A 17,553-nucleotide genomic window follows, 5' to 3' on the forward strand; every position below is an offset into this window, starting at 1 on the left:
TTTTTCCAACGACCTTGAAGACCTTGACTAGATCTGGCATCTTTTCCATGTACATCTTTTCCATGTACATCGTTGAACGATTTCGTAATTTTACTCCACATTTCTCGCTTATCCATCTCATTACCCGTAATCGGGTCATGAGTAGTGCGAACCCAACATTCACACAACGTAACATCTTCACTGAGCTTCCACGAAGTCATTTTTTTCTCTCAAAGTGTACAAAATATTCAAATGTAGAAAGTGTAGAAAGTGTAGAAAATATTGAAATGTGGTGTAAGGTGGAAGATGAGGGTTAGGTATTTATAGAAAAAAAAAATTAATTTTTTAAAATTTTTCTGTATTTTTTTAAAAATTTTTGACATTTTTTAATTAATTTTTAATAAATTTTAATGTTGTAATTAATCGGGACCGTTGGATTTGAAAAATAATCAAATCCAACAGCACTCATTACGCCACGTGGCCAACGGTCAAATTTCTGACCGTTGGGCCTTTTTTTTTTTTTTTTTTTAATTTTTGGTGAAATAAACGTGGACCGTTGATCTGTGATCGGACGGTCCAATTTAAAATTGAAATTCAAATTTTTTTTTACCGTTGGAAATCCAACGGCCTAAAAAACTAGCCGTTGGAAATCCAACGGCTATGAGGAGGCCACGTAGCACATTCCCGGACGACTGCAAGTTGGCCTGCACGCGGGCCCCGCCGCCTGCAACGCCAGTCGGCTACTCGCCCCGCAACCCGCGTGTGTTGCACGCGCCAAGAAACAGACCGGGGAATGGGTCTGTCCATTTTGGGCTGGGCTGTTGACTGGCACGGGCTGGGTGCCAGTCAATTGCACGGGCTGGAGCAGAAAAATGTTGTGCCAGTCCATTTTCTTCACTTGGTGCCAGTCCATTGGGCATGGGCTGGAGTTGCTCTAAGTGTGATTGTGTAAATCCTAGATTTGATTTGATTATAGTTATTCTTTCCTATTAGAACTTGTATTCCTTGGAGGAGGAGGATTTCTTCCCTCCCTTATTACTATAAATAAAGGCATTGCGTAGGGGGAATAACATATCATCTACACAACCCTATAAACACATCTCTCTCTTTATATTTTCTCTATGTTGCCAGGCCCCTCTCCTTGTCAACTAAATATAGGCCACAACACGTTATCAGCACACTCCTACCAATGCGCTTAGGAATCTGACGTGAAAGTTTTCTGCATCAAACCAATTCATTAATATCATCATGCAAGCAGATTCTTTCAAAACAATGGTTTTTATCTTGATATTTTTGCAGCCCTGATAGCATGAACATCACCATAATGCATGACCCAACTTTATGTTTTTCGAATTTTAGATTCTACATAAATTGTGTATGTATTATATCCATAATTGTTGAATTATGTGAATTTGATATTGCCATGAATTGTTCATATATCTGCTCATGCATTAAATTATATGTTTGATATGCATTGAATTATTTATAAAATAAAATAAAATAAAATAAAAACATAATTCTTCTAGGGTTCTTCGAACCCATGACTTGAGCCACGAGACCACCGGAGCCATGGGCCCCAAGTTCAAACCCAGAAACCCTGACGCCTTCCATGGCATCCTCACCATCGTAGGATGGTCTGCAACTAATCCTTACCCATGGGTCAACGTCCCCGACAACCTACAACTCATCCCCGACATCGCTTGATCGAGATTCCTTCGAATCTCGTCGAATTTTTTGAAATTCCGATTTGAATTTCTAGGGTTTTGTGAAACGTTCTATCTCCGTTCTTATTCGTGGTCCCCGTTGATTCACAAAGTCGTCCCCGAGATTTTTGTCCCAAAACATGGCGGCATTGGTCATCTTCCCCGATTATGCAAACTGAAAAGAAAAAAAAAATAATGTTTTTCTCTCCTTTTGAGCTCACCTGCAATGCCCCACTGCATAAGGTCGGCCTAATGTGACACCAGCCCTCGTGGCTGAGGTGTTATCCCTACACCACGTCGCACTAGAGCCCAGCTCTTATACCGATGCACCTGTGTCCACGACGTACTGGAACACAACCCAATTTAGGCCTGGCCGTCTTATAGCCAGTTTGCTGCGTTGGGTTTGCAACTTTTTGGCTTGATCAGCCTATCCCAGCCCAGTTTCTAAGCTTGGACTTCACAGTTTCAAATTATGCAAGCCCACCTTTAGGCTTTGGCCCATGTTGTGGAAGATTAGAATCTTAGACATAAACTATTTTTTTAGTTGAATTTGGGACAATGGGGCCGAATTCCACATAGTGGATGAAACCCCCTTGGTTTTTGGTTTAATCTTGCACAATTTTCCTTTATGTTTGGATTATTTGTTGATGAATTCTTTGTTGGATATTAAGTTTTTTAATTACCATCCTTGAATACTTAAATTATTTTGAATGGATATTTGTTTTAAGAATTTTTATGCACGTGACTGATTCAAATAAATTTTTATTTCTAGGTATGACTAGTAGGAAAGCTAGTTGTCTGACAGATAGTGCAACCACGCACACTGTTTTGCGTGAACGCATCTATTTTACTAACTTCATACTTAAGAATATACCTCTAACAACCCTCTCAGGCCCATCCAACCTAATCGAAGGATACAGTAAGGCACGTATAATGTTGTCCAATGGTACAACTTGACCATTGATGAGGCACTTTATTCTTCATGTTCCGGAAGAACGTTGATGAGTTTCAAGGACATTAGAAATAATAATTACCACGTTGAAACTTATGTAGAAAACGAAGTTGAATTTCTATGCATCTCTTCCTACGAATATGGCCAGAAGCATATTCTAGAGAAGATAGAGAGTATCCCGAGTGTTCTGTATTCTAGAGAAGATGGAGCGTATCCCAAGGGACCGCGCACGAAATTACAGTTTGGCATGATCGTTTGGGACACCTTGGATGAACAATGATACGCCGTATCCTCAAATCATCACACGGGCATCCACTGACCCGAAGTTTAGGTTCGATTCAAGGAATTGTATGTCAAACCTACTCAATGGGAAAGCTTATTATTAAGCCTCCTTATGACAAGATTCGCTCGAATGCTCCTATTTTTCTACAAAGGATTCCTAAGGACATTTGTGGACCGATTCACCCTCCATGCGGACCATTTAGATATTTTATGATTTTGGTTTACGCTTCCACACGTGTGCATGTTATCCACAAGGAACGCTGCATTATCCAAACTATTGGCTCAGGTTATCAAGCTCAGGGCTCACGACCCTAATTATCCAATCAAATATATTCGATTGGATAATGCTGGAGAATTCACATCTAAAACTTTGGATGACTATTGCATATCGGTTGTGGTTGAAGTTGAACATCCAGTTGAAAGATAAATTTTGTCCTAGCAAAGAACATGTGAGAGCATTTGAACACATAAGCAAACTAATAACACTTTAATGTAGGCATGCATTCAAAAACAATTATAAAACCCATGACTTTCAAAGCCTAGTGAATGGTGAACCACAAGACTCTTTAACAACATTAAATATAAGAAAGGATTTTGAGATTCATTACCCTTGAAGCTCATCCTTGTTTACACAAGGGATTCACCCAAGTGGAAGGCCTTCAAGTCACCTCCTAACTCCTTAGATCTTCCTTGTGATTTTCTTCCTTTTGATACTCCTTTGCTCCTTGAGGATGTGAGGAAAGGATCTCCAAGAACACCAAAGGTTTAGTGTCTCTAAGTCTCCACACCAAAGATGTAGTGTGAAGAGAAGATGGATGACTTAGAGGAATTTTTAAGGCTAGTGAATCCCTATGTGGGCGGCCTCTATAAAGTAAAAGAGAGAAAAAGTTTCTCTTCTTTGCCTTAAGAAAACCTTAGTGAGAGAATGGCTATAAAGCTGCCTTTATACCACCTCACATGTGAGTGGCTAACTTGTAATTAACCCAAGTTTGCTACCACTCACCCTTGGCCAGCTTTTGACTTTGTTTTTGGATTAATTTCCATTTAGTTTTAGTTGTCACACAACCTAAACTCAATGGGCCTTATGGACCAAAAACCCGTTTGGGCCCCGAAACCCAAAACCAACTTAAAAGCCCAGTACGAACCATTCGTAAGATTAATTAACTAATTAATTAATGTTGACCATTCTCAATTAAACTATTTAATTGCTTATTCACCTCATTTATATTTCTTCACTTTCATCCTTACTTGGTGTACGATCCATTAGGTTCCAATTAGTGAGGCAGTAGGTGATTGTTACTTTTAACGATCGATTGTGAATTGAAACTGCATTTCATTTCTCCCTTTGATGAAGATTAGTGTTTGCTAATCCTCAGGGCTTCAACAAACCATGAGTGACACCTAGCAGTATGTCATGACTACCTAAGTTAAGTAGAAGTGGTTGGGGAACCTATCCAGTTACAATTACAATGCAATATAGTCTTTCTCTAATACAATACTCTTAATCACATTGTTTGAGTGATAGTTTGTTTCATGTCTACTATCCAATGTGATACTTCTCTATATGATTCAATTGAATATGATTTGGAACAAACTTCATAAGTCATATTAGAATGCTTTGGCCAAAGACTCCCGAATCATATCTCAGAGTATTCTCCCTTCACCATGGAAGGTTAGAGATCTTTTATTATGCATTCATATACCTACATGACTAGATAGCTTGACCCCAACAATGTCGTGGACACTCTCGATAGAATGCCTTTGACATGATCAGAGGTCAAGGACCTAACCATTAGACATTTATGATGCCTCAGGTCAAAAGACTACTTTGCATATTGCAACTTACGAGTTCTTACATGACATGTATGTTTGAACTCTATTTTGATCATTGTTCAGTGTACTCGATTACCTTTTGAGCACCTATGTGTTTGTCTCAGTGTCCAACACTAAATGACTTGAGACTAGTCATACTCACACTTGAGTTAACATAACACATACTAACCTTAGCGGATTATCAATGCCTAATTGGCAATCCTATGACTAGGAACGTTTTAGGAATGAACATAAGAGAAAGGTCTCATTAATCTAACTTACTTAGATCACTTCTCTCTTAGATGAAATACATTCCTTGGATTCTCTTATGGCTTAAACACATAATACAATAAATAGTGATTAACAATAAGCTTTGCCCTTCATTAAACATATAATAGTTTAACAAAATAAGTATTCCAAAAGCTATTACATCAAATGAGTGGCTTTGTGGGCATACTTCCAACACCAGCACCCCATGTTCACACCTAGAACAGCCTGGCAGAAGCATTCATTAAGCGCTTACAAATGATTGCCCGATTGTTAGTCATACGTACCAAGCTCCCAATCGCTGCTTGGGGTCATGCAATATTGTATGCAACCATGTTAGTCCGCCTGAGGCTTGTTGTGACCCAACCATATAGTGCCCTTTATTTGGTTACTGGATACGAACCCGACATATCGCATATGTGCGTTTTTAGTTGTGCAGTTTATGTGCCGATTTCACCGCCCTTACGTACAAAAATAAGGCCTCAGCGAATGATGGGAATCTATGTCGGATATGATTCTCCTTCAATCATTTGTTACTTAAAACCTTTGACAGGCAATCTATTTATCACTCGTTTTGCAGATTATCACTTCTATGAGACAATCTTCCCATCGTTAGGGGGAGATAAGAACATCAACGTTCCTGAAGAACAACCCGAATTATCGTGGACAACTCCCACTTATCTCATTTAAATCCCTGCACCACTCAGTCTAAAACTAAAGTGCAATGCACATTAGATATGCAGAGTGTAACTTAAAGCATGCTAGATGCTTTCACCGATCTAACGAGAGTGATAAGATCACATATTTCCAGCTACGAAAGTGCCTGCAAAGATGGATGTACCAAATGTAAAACAGACTTCCTTCTTGGAGGCCCGAGATGCCACTTTGGCTAATCCACATACATTAGCAGCTAGCCAATCATCTTCCCCTACACAAAAGCGTGGCAGACCTTTTGGTTTAAAGGATTCACACCCTTGGAAGAGGAAACCCACGACACAGGCCCCTGAAGAACCTACTGTGTCACCTACTCTTTATATCAAACTCATGAGGAAATTATAGATTATGGAAGCATCCTTAAAGAAACGAATCTACCTCCTTAGAATTGTGAGAATTTGGTCTATTATGCTAGCTTGGATGATGTTTGGTGTAGAAATGAGATGATCGTCAACGATGCAGTAGCTACTAAGATCATGTTGAGCGATGACATTGAACCCCGTTTCGTTGATAAATGTCGACGTAGAACTGATTGGTCAAACTAGAAACAAGCAATCAAGTCAAACTCGATTCGCTTGCAAAATGTAAGGCGTTTGGACCTGTAACTCCTACTCCTCCACATATGAAGCCCGTTGGTTACAAGTGGGTTTTCATTTGGAAGCGTAATGAGAAGAATGAAATTGTGTGTTACAAAGCTCATCTTGTTACACAAGGCTTCTCACAACGACTCGGGATCAACTATTGTGACATCCCACATCGCCCAGGGGTGTGATCCTTAAATGTATATTCCCATCCCTACCTTGCACGAGGCCTTTTGGGAACTCACGAGCAACTTCCCAGTGGGTCACCCATCATGGGATTGCTATAGCCCCCTTCTCACTTAACTTTGGGTTGCTCGTGACGGCCAGCATGCCCTGATCTCGGTCGGGGTGTGTCAATTTGGTATCAGAGCCTAACCCTGGCCGTGATGTGCTGACGAGGACGTCGGGCCCCTAAGGGGGGTGGATTGTGACATTCCACATCGCCCAGGGGTGTGATCCTTAAATATATATTCCCATCCTTACCTAGCACGAGGCCTTTTGGGAGCTCACTGGCTTTGGGTTCTGTAGGAACTCCGAAGTTAAGCGAAAAGGGGGCTAGAGCAATCCCATGATGGGTGACCCACTGGGAAGTTGCTCGTGAGTTCCCAAAAACAAAACCGTGAGGGAATGGAAAGCCTAAAGCAGATAATATTATGCTACGATGGTGGAGCGAGCCCGGGAAGTGATTCGCCCCGGGCCGGGATGTGACAATTAGTTCAGTTAGTCTAATGGACCAAGCGAATAACTGTTAAGTCGGCCAAGATTACTCCGGGCTTGAAGCCTAAAGGCTCCACATGTGTCTCAGCCCATCGCACAGAGCGATAAGACTCCAAGCGTACGGAGGCTTCCTATTTCCAGGCCTGCATCTCTGCAGAAGTAGGCCCGGGGACTTTCCTGGGCCTAATTCTTTTTACAGAAATATGGCCCAATCGCCTCGTCCAGTGGTGTCAATTTTTAATTGTGACATCCCACATCACCCAGGGGAGTGATCCTTATATGTATATTCTCATCTCTACCTAGCACGAGGCCTTTTGGGAGCTCACTGGCTTCGGGTTCCATGGGAACTCTGAAGTTAAGCGAGAATGGGGCTAGAGTAATCCCATGATGGGTGATGATAGGACCATATTCATGCGACTTAAATGGCTTGTTCTCGTACATTTACGTTATGTTTCTTTAGTTAGTTTAGTCCTTTATGTTTCTTTTGTGTGTTTTCAGGATCGAAAGACGTGTTTTGGCTAAATGATGCATTGTGGAGTGTTTTGGGGCCTTTTGGAGCACTATTGGGCTAAGGATAGATAGCTTATGCTTGGAGCCCAAGTGTTGGATGAAATTGAAGGCCTTGTATGCACTTGAGGATACAAAACAATGGCCCTAACCCAATTACATAACACCTTGCCATGGGCTCAACACAAACACCATTCCTTGCCATGCAAGGGGGAGCAATTTGGGTCCATTTCATGCACTTAAAACCTAGCCCAATTACACACCATTGCAGCCAAATCCATTCTTTGACATGCACATTCATCACCAATTCAACCACATGCACTTATTCCTCCATCATTGCACAACAATGCAGCCACATGCACCTAAAACTAATCAATGCCGTGCACTTCCCTTGCATTTTCAGCCATCACACTTCATCATTGCAGCCACCATTCACCCTAATTGTCAATCACATACTTTCCCATTGTATAATACATCCACATGCATCTTTAACCAACAAACATTGCAGCCACAACACTCAAACACAATCAATGCCGTGGGGTACATTACAATTCCAGCAATTCCAGCTTTCCAACCTAGCCACATGCACATGCATTCACTCATAATCATTCACCAAACTTGCAGCCACATTTCCACCTATTCCAAGCTGTCATGTTCCCTCTCATTTACCTATAAATAAGCATGCAACCTAGCCACAATTCATTGATTCATTTTCACAACACAACACACAACACAAATACACATCCATTGCCGTGCATATCCTTCCAATCTGTGCAGTTTTTATCCTCCATTGCAGCCACTATCCAACCACTTCCCATCCCTCCAAAACACTTCACATAATCCCCAAAGCTCACCTTAGACCTTGTGCTACAACAACGAGGAAGAGAAGAGTGCCTAAACGTTCATACAATTCAAGTTTGAGTTGTTGGAATGTTTAGGTGTTTCTTTGATTTCAATGTTTAAATTCAATTTTCTTTGTTTTGTAATGGAAGAGAAGAGTGCCTAAACGTTCATACAATTCAAGTTTGAGTTGTTGGAATGTTTAGGTGTTTCTTTGATTTCAAAGTTATGAGGAACTAAACCCCCCTTTAGCTAGGGGGTGATTCAAAATACATGTTTATGCTTACAATATGAATTGATTACTTTTGGTTGGAATTTCATAAGTTGTGGATTCAATTTGTTTAACCGTTTGAATGAATATGACGCTAGAATATAAGTGAGTTTCACCTAATAGTTACGAACTTATATTCACAAGTAGTGGAGGTTGCTTATAAACAATCGCGTTAAACGAATTCTTGGCATAAGTTTCATGCGTATTCCATAGTAACGAATGCCTCGTCAACACTTATAATTTTCATTGAACTTAATGATCTTTGTTGAATGTCTCTATCATGCGTATTCCATAGTTAGGGACTTTGATTAAGAATAATTTGGTTGTAATGCGTATTCCATTCAATCCAACGAATCTAGGGAAATCTGAAAGTTAATTTAAGCGGACCTAATTAACTTGGAGCATTGAGTTTCATAATTTATCGAAAGACCAACCGAAAATCAATCTTGTATGCAAGTGTAACATGTGTGGAGAAGAACCCCTTAGCTATTCCATCATCCATATTTTCATCACATTCATCTTTACTATCTGTTTTAAATTACAATCTTTCCGTTTAATTTAATCTCGTCCAACCACAATCCCCCCCTATTTTGTTAAGTCTTAATCATTTGATTTGTCTTATTTTATGTTTTTAAGTATTTGGAGTCTTTTGAACTTGTTTTGAGTCTTTTAGTTTGTCTTAGTGTTTTAAAAGTTAGTTTTATTTATTTGAGTCAAGTGTTTAGCATCCCTAGTTAATCCCCGGTTAGAACGATCCCTACTTACATCATTACTACAATTGTCACAAATAGGGTTTAGTTTGTGTGCGTATAAATATCGCATCAAATTTTGGCGCCGTTGCCGGGGATTGGCAAATTTGCTAATCCCTTATCTTGAGTCTTGTTTAAATTGTTTAGTTTCTGTTTTGTTTTAATTTTTTTTTGCACCGTGTGTATGTGTTTTGTTTTTTTTTTGCCAAGTCTATTAAGTTGATTACTTATCTTGTTTACTCTTGTGTGTAGGTACTAGTTTATGACCCGTAGCTCACAACCTGTTCGTGAGCATATCTCCGACTTTGACGGTGATTTCGAGAGGACTTTGAGAAGGAAAAAGAAATCACAAGCATCTAATCCTCTTAGTCCCGAACCTGAATTTAAAGAAGAAGTACCAACCATGGCAGTGGACAATCGGACCATCAAGGAGCTCTCTGCCTCAGGTATGGGCAATGCCGCTCCTTTATGCATACAATACCCTACGGCAGCTGAAGGTAAGACAGAAGAATTTGAACTTAAGTCTAGTTTATTACATCATATTCCTAAATTCCATGGGTTGTCCATGGAAGATCCTAATAAACATCTTAAGGAATTTGAGGTAGTTTGCTCATGTATGACACCCATCAACGTTGATGGAAGTATTTTGAAGATGAAGGCCTTTCCATTCTCACTTATGGACAAGGCCAAAGATTGGTTGTTTGAATTGGCTCCTGGAACTGTAAATTCTTGGGAAAGTATGAAACGTGCATTCTTAGAGAAATTCTTTCCCACTGCAAAGATCATTCTCTTGAGGAAACGAATTAGTGGCATTCAACAAAATCAAGGTGAGTCGTTCCCATCTTATTATGAACGTTTTAAATCACTTGTTGCTTCATGTCCACAGCACCAAATGAAGGAGGAGCTGCTCATTCAATATTTCTACGAGGGACTCCTTCCCATGGAACGTCAAATGCTAGATGCTTCGGCGGGTGGTGCATTAGTGGACAAGACTCTAATGGATGCCAAAGCTCTAATTGCCAACCGAGCACACAACGCTCAACAATATGAAGGTGTTGGACAAAGAGAGGGGCCACGACAACAAAGTGTGAATGAGGTAAGTGCAATTTCTGATATTCAGTCACAATTGGCTAATCTTACTTCTCTCGTGTCTCAGGTTGTCAAGGGGTCAAAACCACAAGAAAACCAAGTGTGTGGCGTGTGTTCAATGCAAGGGCATCCATCGGAGACGTGCCCTCAGTTAATAGAGAATGGAGGTTGGGAATCTGCCAATGCCGTGGGTTTTGGGAACCAAAATCAACCACGCCATGATCCATACTCTAATACCTACAATCAGGGTTGGAGGGACCATCCAAATTTCAAATGGCGGGATCATCAACAACCCCAACAACAAGGAGGATTTAGGCAGCAACCACCGGGCTTTTATACAAAGCCATTCATCCCCATTCAAAACCAAGTGCAATCTGCCCCAACAACCTCAGGTATGTCTTTGGATAATGATCAAGTTGTTAAGTTACTTACTACTTTGACGCAGGAAGTACAAACTCAAAATAAGGAGAGACAAATCCAAGACAAACGGGTGGATAATTTGGAGAAGCAAATGGGTCAAATTGCCGAGTTTATGGGGCAAATTAGAGAACAAGGCACATTGCCTAGTTCAACCGTTATGAACCCGAAGGGAGGATTTGAAACCGCTAAGGCCATCATGTTGAGAAGTGGTAAACAGGTTGGAACGGACTCAAATACATCCAAATCAAGTCAAGACGAGGAGGACAAGTTGCTGCAAGAAGAAGCACGGGGAGCAAAGCCCACGGCCAAGGATAACCAAACCTTGCCGAATTCATCTAGTCCTCCTAAATCGTTCCAAACCACCAAGGTAAGTCCCAATTCAACTTTTTCTAGTTCTATTCCACTAAATGTACCCTTTCCTGGCAGGTTTAGGCAATCAAAGAAGGAAGAAGCTGAGAAGGACATTCTAGAGACCTTTCGGAAAGTTCAAGTCAATATTCCGCTCCTTGATGCGATTAAGCAAGTCCCGAGGTATGCTAAGTTTTTAAAAGAACTTTGTAAAACAAGGAGAAGGATTTCAAACAAAGAGGTGGTTCAAGTAAGTGAAAATGTCTCTGCTGTGTTACAAAGGAAATTACCCCCTAAATGCAAAGATCCGGGTAGTTTTACAATTCCGTGCGTTATGGGTAATACTAAGTTTGAACAATGCATGTTAGACTTAGGGGCTTCGATTAATGTTATGCCATACTCTATTTATGCATCTATGAACTTAGGTGAGCTTAAAAATGATGGTGTGATAATTCAATTAGCCGATCGTTCTAATGCATATCCAAAGGGTGTTTTGGAAGATGTTTTGGTACAGGTTGGTAACTTGATTTTTCCAGCGGATTTCTACGTGCTTGACATGGAGGATTCACCCCATTCCACCCCATTGCCGATTCTATTAGGGAGGCCCTTCATGAAAACAGCCCGCACCAAGATAGATGTGTTTAAAGGAACTTTAACGATGGAATTTGATGGGGAAGTCATTGATTTCAATCTTTCTGAAAGTATTAAATTTCCTAAGGACGATCATTCTTGCTTTTCTATTGATTTAATTGATGATTTGGCGCAGGATTTTCTCGATTGTTTGGAGATGGATACACTTGAAACAACAATTTCACAAGGAATTGGGCAAAAATCTGGTTTTGCCGTGCCTAGAAGTGTGGAGGAGGCCGAGATAGTGGCTGCCCTTGAGTCACTACCTCAACACCATGGTAAGCCTTCTAATCCAATTTCAATTTCAGTTTCCACTAATAAGTTGTTACCCTCAGTGATTCAGGCACCCATACTTGAGCTTAAACCGTTGCCCGATCATTTAAAGTACGTCTATCTGGGAGACAACGAGACATTGCCCGTCATTGTCTCCTCATCACTCACCGCCATAGAGGAGGAGAAGTTGATCCGAGTGTTGAAAGAGCACAAGACGGCCATTGGGTGGACTTTGGCCGATATTAGGGGAATTAGCCCGACTACGTGCATGCATCGCATACTTCTAGAGGAGGGGGCTAAACCAACTCGAGAGGCTCAGCGCCGTCTCAACCCTCCAATGATGGAAGTTGTGAAAAAGGAGATTATCAAACTTCTTGATTGTGGAGTGATTTATCCGATCTCTGATAGCCGTTGGGTGTCACCGGTGCAATGTGTTCCAAAGAAGTCCGGAGTGACAGTGGTGAAGAATGCCGAGAATGAGCTTGTGCCAACCCGTATCCAAACAGGTTGGCGTGTGTGCATTGATTATAGGAAGCTCAACGCCACCACAAGGAAGGATCACTTCCCTTTGCCGTTCATTGATCAAATGCTTGAAAGGTTAGCCGGTCATTCTTTTTATTGTTTCCTTGATGGTTATTCTGGATATAATCAGATTGTCATAGCGCCGGATGACCAAGAAAAGACAACTTTCACGTGCCCCTTTGGTACTTTTGCTTATCGTCGCATGCCTTTTGGTTTATGCAATGCTCCGGCCACGTTTCAAAGATGTATGGTAAGTATCTTTTCAGATTTTGTGGAAAAGATTATTGAGGTATTTATGGATGATTTCAGTGTGTTTGGTGATTCATTTGATGGTTGTTTGGAAAATCTCACAATAATTTTGAAACGATGTGTAGAAACTAACCTTGTGCTTAATTGGGAAAAATGTCACTTTATGGTCAGACAAGGCATAGTTCTAGGGCATATTGTTTCTGAAAGAGGAATTGAAGTGGATAAATCGAAAATAGATCTTGTGCGCTACTTACCCTCTCCTACTTCGGTTCGAGAGGTTCGTTCGTTTCTTGGTCATGCAGGATTTTATAGGCGATTTATCAAGGACTTCTCCAAGATCTCAAACCTTCTTTGTCGTCTCCTCCAGAAAGATGTGGCATTTGACTTCAACGAGGAGTGTGAGAAGGCGTTCAATCACCTCAAAGAAATGCTAACTTCGGCCCCTATCATAGTTCCACCGGATTGGAGCCTTCCTTTTGAGCTTATGTGCGATGCTTCCGATTATGCATTAGGAGCTGTTTTGGGGCAAAGGAAGGAAAAGAGGCCGCATGTTATCTATTATGCCTCTCGGACTTTAAATGATGCACAACTGAATTATTCTACCACTGAAAAAGAACTTCTTGTTGTTGTATTTGCTTTAGATAAATTTCGTTCTTATTTGCTTGGTACTAAAGTTATTATTTATACTGACCATGCAGCATTGAAGTATTTGTTCACCAAGAGGGAGGCCAAACCACGACTCATTCGTTGGATGCTTCTTCTCCAAGAGTTCGATATCGAAATCCGGGACAAGAAGGGAAGTGAAAACGTGGTGGCTGACCACTTGAGCCGTATGGTGCATGAGGAGGATGCCGTGCCTATCATAGAGACATTCCCAGATGAGCAACTGATGTCCGTCAAGGTAAGTGAACCGTGGTATGCTGATTTGGTGAATTATTTGGTGTCTAAACATGTTCCTAGTGAATTACTTAAACACCAATGTGATAAATTGAAGAAAGAGGCACGGTTTTATGTGTGGGATGACCCGTATTTATGGAAATATTGCCCTGACCAAGTTATACGTAGGTGTGTACACGATTCTGAGTTTAATGCTATTCTAACCTTTTGTCACACTTATGCTTGTGGGGGACACTTTGGCACTCAAAGAACAGCACTTAAGGTGTTAGAATGTGGTTTCTATTGGCCTACCATCTTTAGGGATGCTAGAACATTTTGCATGTCTTGTGATAGATGCCAAAGAACAGGCAATATTGGTCCTAAACAGCAAATGCCGCAAACCCCCATTTTTAGTGTTGAAATCTTTGATATTTGGGGTATTGATTTTATGGGTCCCTTTCCTTCATCACATGGGTTTCTTTATATATTGCTTGCTGTGGACTATGTGTCGAAATGGGTGGAAGCAAAAGCCACCCGAACTAATGATTCTCGAGTGGTTGCAGATTTTGTGAAAACTAACATTTTTGCAAGGTTTGGAATGCCACGAGTGCTAATCAGTGATGGAGGTTCCCATTTTTGTAATCGAACCATCGAGGCGTTGCTCAAGAAATACAATGTCACACATAAGGTGGCCACACCTTATCATCCTCAAACGAGCGGGCAAGCCGAGGTTTCGAATAGGGAAATCAAGCAGATTCTTGAGAAGACCGTGGGGCCTACAAGGAAGGATTGGAGTTTGCGCTTAAACGATGCATTGTGGGCGTATCGCACTGCCTACAAAACCCCCATTGGGATGCCACCTTTTCGGCTCATCTATGGGAAACCATGCCATCTTCCCGTCGAAATAGAGCATCGTGCACATTGGGCCGTCAAAACATTCAACATGGACCTTGATGCCGCAGGTTTACATAGGAAGCTTCAATTGTGTGAGCTTGATGAAATCCGAAATGAAGCATATGAGAATGCCCGGATTTACAAGGAGAAAACGAAGGCATTCCATGACAAGATGATTCGTGCCAAGACGTTCTCTATTGGGCAGAAAGTGTTGTTGTTCAATTCTCGCCTTCGGTTGTTTCCGGGTAAGTTGCGTTCCAAATGGGTTGGTCCTTTTATTGTCACTAATGTTTTCCCTCATGGTGCAGTACAAATCAAAAGTTCAAGGACGCAGCAAGAATTCAAAGTGAATGGGCATCGATTGAAGCCCTATTATGAGACGTTTGAGGAGCATGTCGTGGAGGAGGTACCCCTCCATGCCGTGGAACCTAGTCAAGCTTAAACGGAGGTACCGTCCGGCTGCAAGACGTAAAAGAAAGCGCTACTTGGGAGGCAACCCATGCATTCAACAAAGGAAGACTTAGAAAGCACTCCAATTCCAGATTCCTAAAAACTCTTCTCTTTGTTGCTATTTCGTTTCTGCCTTGTTAGGTTGTTTAGTTGTTATTGTTTGTTTGTTTATTAATTGTGAGAGTCTATGATTGTAACATTGAGAAAATGTTTGATTTATTGATAGGCACTGCTAAACAAAGAAAGATGGAGCCTTCACAAAGGGCGTTTACTTGAAGCCCCACTACGAGGCGTCGAAGCAGAAGGCATAGAAGCGAGAGGCATAGGGGCAGAAGGCATCGGAGCTAGAGCATTCCAGGCCTCAATACTTGGCCAAACGCTGGATGACCCAGGAAAAAGGTGCCTCTGGAGATAAGCCGCAAGCCTTTGACGGTCACTTTGAATTCGACCTTCGGATTCTTGCAGCTCATCAAGCTTCCTCTTCATGCCCGACGAATAGTTGTTTGCAAGCACGTGCAAACTTCTATTCTCATACTTCAGCTGCTTGATCTCTTGCTTGAGACTTTCCACCTCTGCCATCAACGATTCAACCTGACGGGAGCGAGCAAGCAGGCGTTGGCCCATGTTGGACACAGAGCTCGCACACTGAACACTAAGAGCGAGGGACTCTTGAACGGCCAACTCATCGGACTGTCCTGACAGCAGCCTACTATCTTTTGGAGTGAGGAGGTTCCTAGCTACTATTGTAGCTGTTGTGGGGTCCTGCATCACGGAGTCTTCACCTGAAAGAGGACCGTTAGAAGATAAGAAAGAAGGGCGCCATACGTTACCTTGACGCGGCAAGCCCGTTTCACTGCTGAGACTCAATTCTAAGCTAAGGTTCGATGGGTTTGCCATTTTTCAAAAGTGTTCAAAGAGATGGGATGGATGGAGTTAATTCTCAAAGGGCCGGAGTCGATTTTCAAGAATGGGAAATCTTCAGAGTGTGTTTGTTGGCGGTGATCGATACATCTATAAGAAGCCAAGGCGACGCGTCCACCGATTCAAAAAGCCGGAATTTCCGGCGTAATTTTGGCGACGCTTTCTCGGCTTTTCAGAAGACGTGTTCAACTTTGTCAAAAGATTTCTTCTTTTCAGAAAACACGTGAAGGCCATCATCGCAACTACACATCTTTAGCCGACAAGAGCAAAGTCCGGCGACGCTTTCTCTGCTTTTCAGAAAACGCGTGCAGCTTTGTCAAAAGGAGCCGCATCCGCACTACTACGTGTCGTTCAGAAAGCAAAGGGGCGCCTGCTCAGAAATCGAAGGGGCGTCGTTCAGAAATCGAAGAGGCGCCACTATTTCAAAAAGCCGGATTTGCGGGATCAAAACGTTTGTCGACAAAGGTAAAAGAACAGTACCACCACTTGATATTATCTCTATATATGTCGACCTTCGTCTTTTATGGCAAGGCAGACCTGAAGAAAATGCCCAACTCTCCCTCACCTCTGAGGGCGCACTCCCAGCAAAGCCTTTCGAATTACTCAATTTTTTCTTCTTCCCTAAAGATGATACCAGATGCCTGGAGTACAGATGACCCAGGAGGAAGCAGCACAACAAATACATGTGCTGATTCATTCACTGCTTCTTCAAAAGCAAAGGTATCTCATATCATCAAGGTCAAAAGCAAAAGTATCTCATATCATGCTCTTTCCCTGTCTTTTTCTTTGTCCTTGTTCTTACTCGCATGGCAAAGTGAAAGAAGCAATCAGCCGGCACTTGGAGTCAGTCTTCCGAGTTGGAGCCAACTGCCTGGAATCTATTCCTGATTGCTTACCTAGCGTTGCTCTTGAGTAGTCGTCTTCAACGGTTGATACACTTCCAGAGAAGGGACCACTTCTGCAAAGGGGAGCGAGTAAGGCAAGTGAAAATGATACATTGAAGCATGTGGAGACAAACATAGGCTGAGTTATCCTCCAACCCTTTTCAATACGAATTGGAAAGATTGAACAAAGAAACAGACCAAAGGGGTAAGCTCAGACCTTCGGGGAAGACCAAAAGAATCCTGCTGCCCAGTTCAAGAGTAGCACAAAGGAAAATCAATGATGGGCGGAAACCAGTTCAAGAGTAAGCCTGTGGAGTCACTATGATCAAAGCCTCAATGCAATTACCAAGGAGAAGAGGGAATTTACACTCCATAACCAGATTTGCGTCCCTAAACTCTTCTCTTTGTTAATTACATTCTGCCATGTTTAGTATGTTTAAATTGCTTTTTATGTGTTTACTTATGTTTTGTGTGAATCTATGCTTAAAACATTGAGGACAATGTTTGATTTAAGTGTGGGGGGGGGGTAACTAAGTATATTTAATGCAAATTCGTGGGATTTTATCACCCATAACTTCAAATGTTGTTCCTTGCTATTTTAAGGTGTTTTTTTTTTAAGTTGT

The 17,553-nt window shown here is 41.6% G+C and overlaps 1 protein-coding gene across 1 annotated transcript; it reads left to right on the top strand.

Annotated features, from left to right (window-relative positions):
- Positions 1–9,569: 9,569 nt before the first annotated feature.
- LOC148691279 (uncharacterized) lies at positions 9,570–16,958 on the top strand. The gene is made up of 2 exons (XM_088683974.1): positions 9,570–12,204; positions 16,947–16,958. Exons 1-2 carry the CDS (start codon positions 9,637–9,639, stop codon positions 16,956–16,958), a joined length of 2,580 nt encoding a protein of 859 aa, XP_088540100.1. The 5' UTR covers positions 9,570–9,636.
- Positions 16,959–17,553: the final 595 nt, after the last annotated feature.

The sequence above is a fragment of the Pyrus communis genome, chromosome 14 (genome assembly GCF_041283825.1).
Source record: "Pyrus communis isolate YQ-2024b chromosome 14, ASM4128382v1, whole genome shotgun sequence".
In the NCBI taxonomy this organism is placed as follows: Eukaryota; Viridiplantae; Streptophyta; class Magnoliopsida; order Rosales; family Rosaceae; genus Pyrus; species Pyrus communis.

Coding starts and splice junctions, on each gene's coding strand:
- LOC148691279 (XM_088683974.1), top strand. CDS start 9,637: ATGACCCGTAGCTCACAACCTGTTCGTGAGCATATCTCCGACTTTGAC.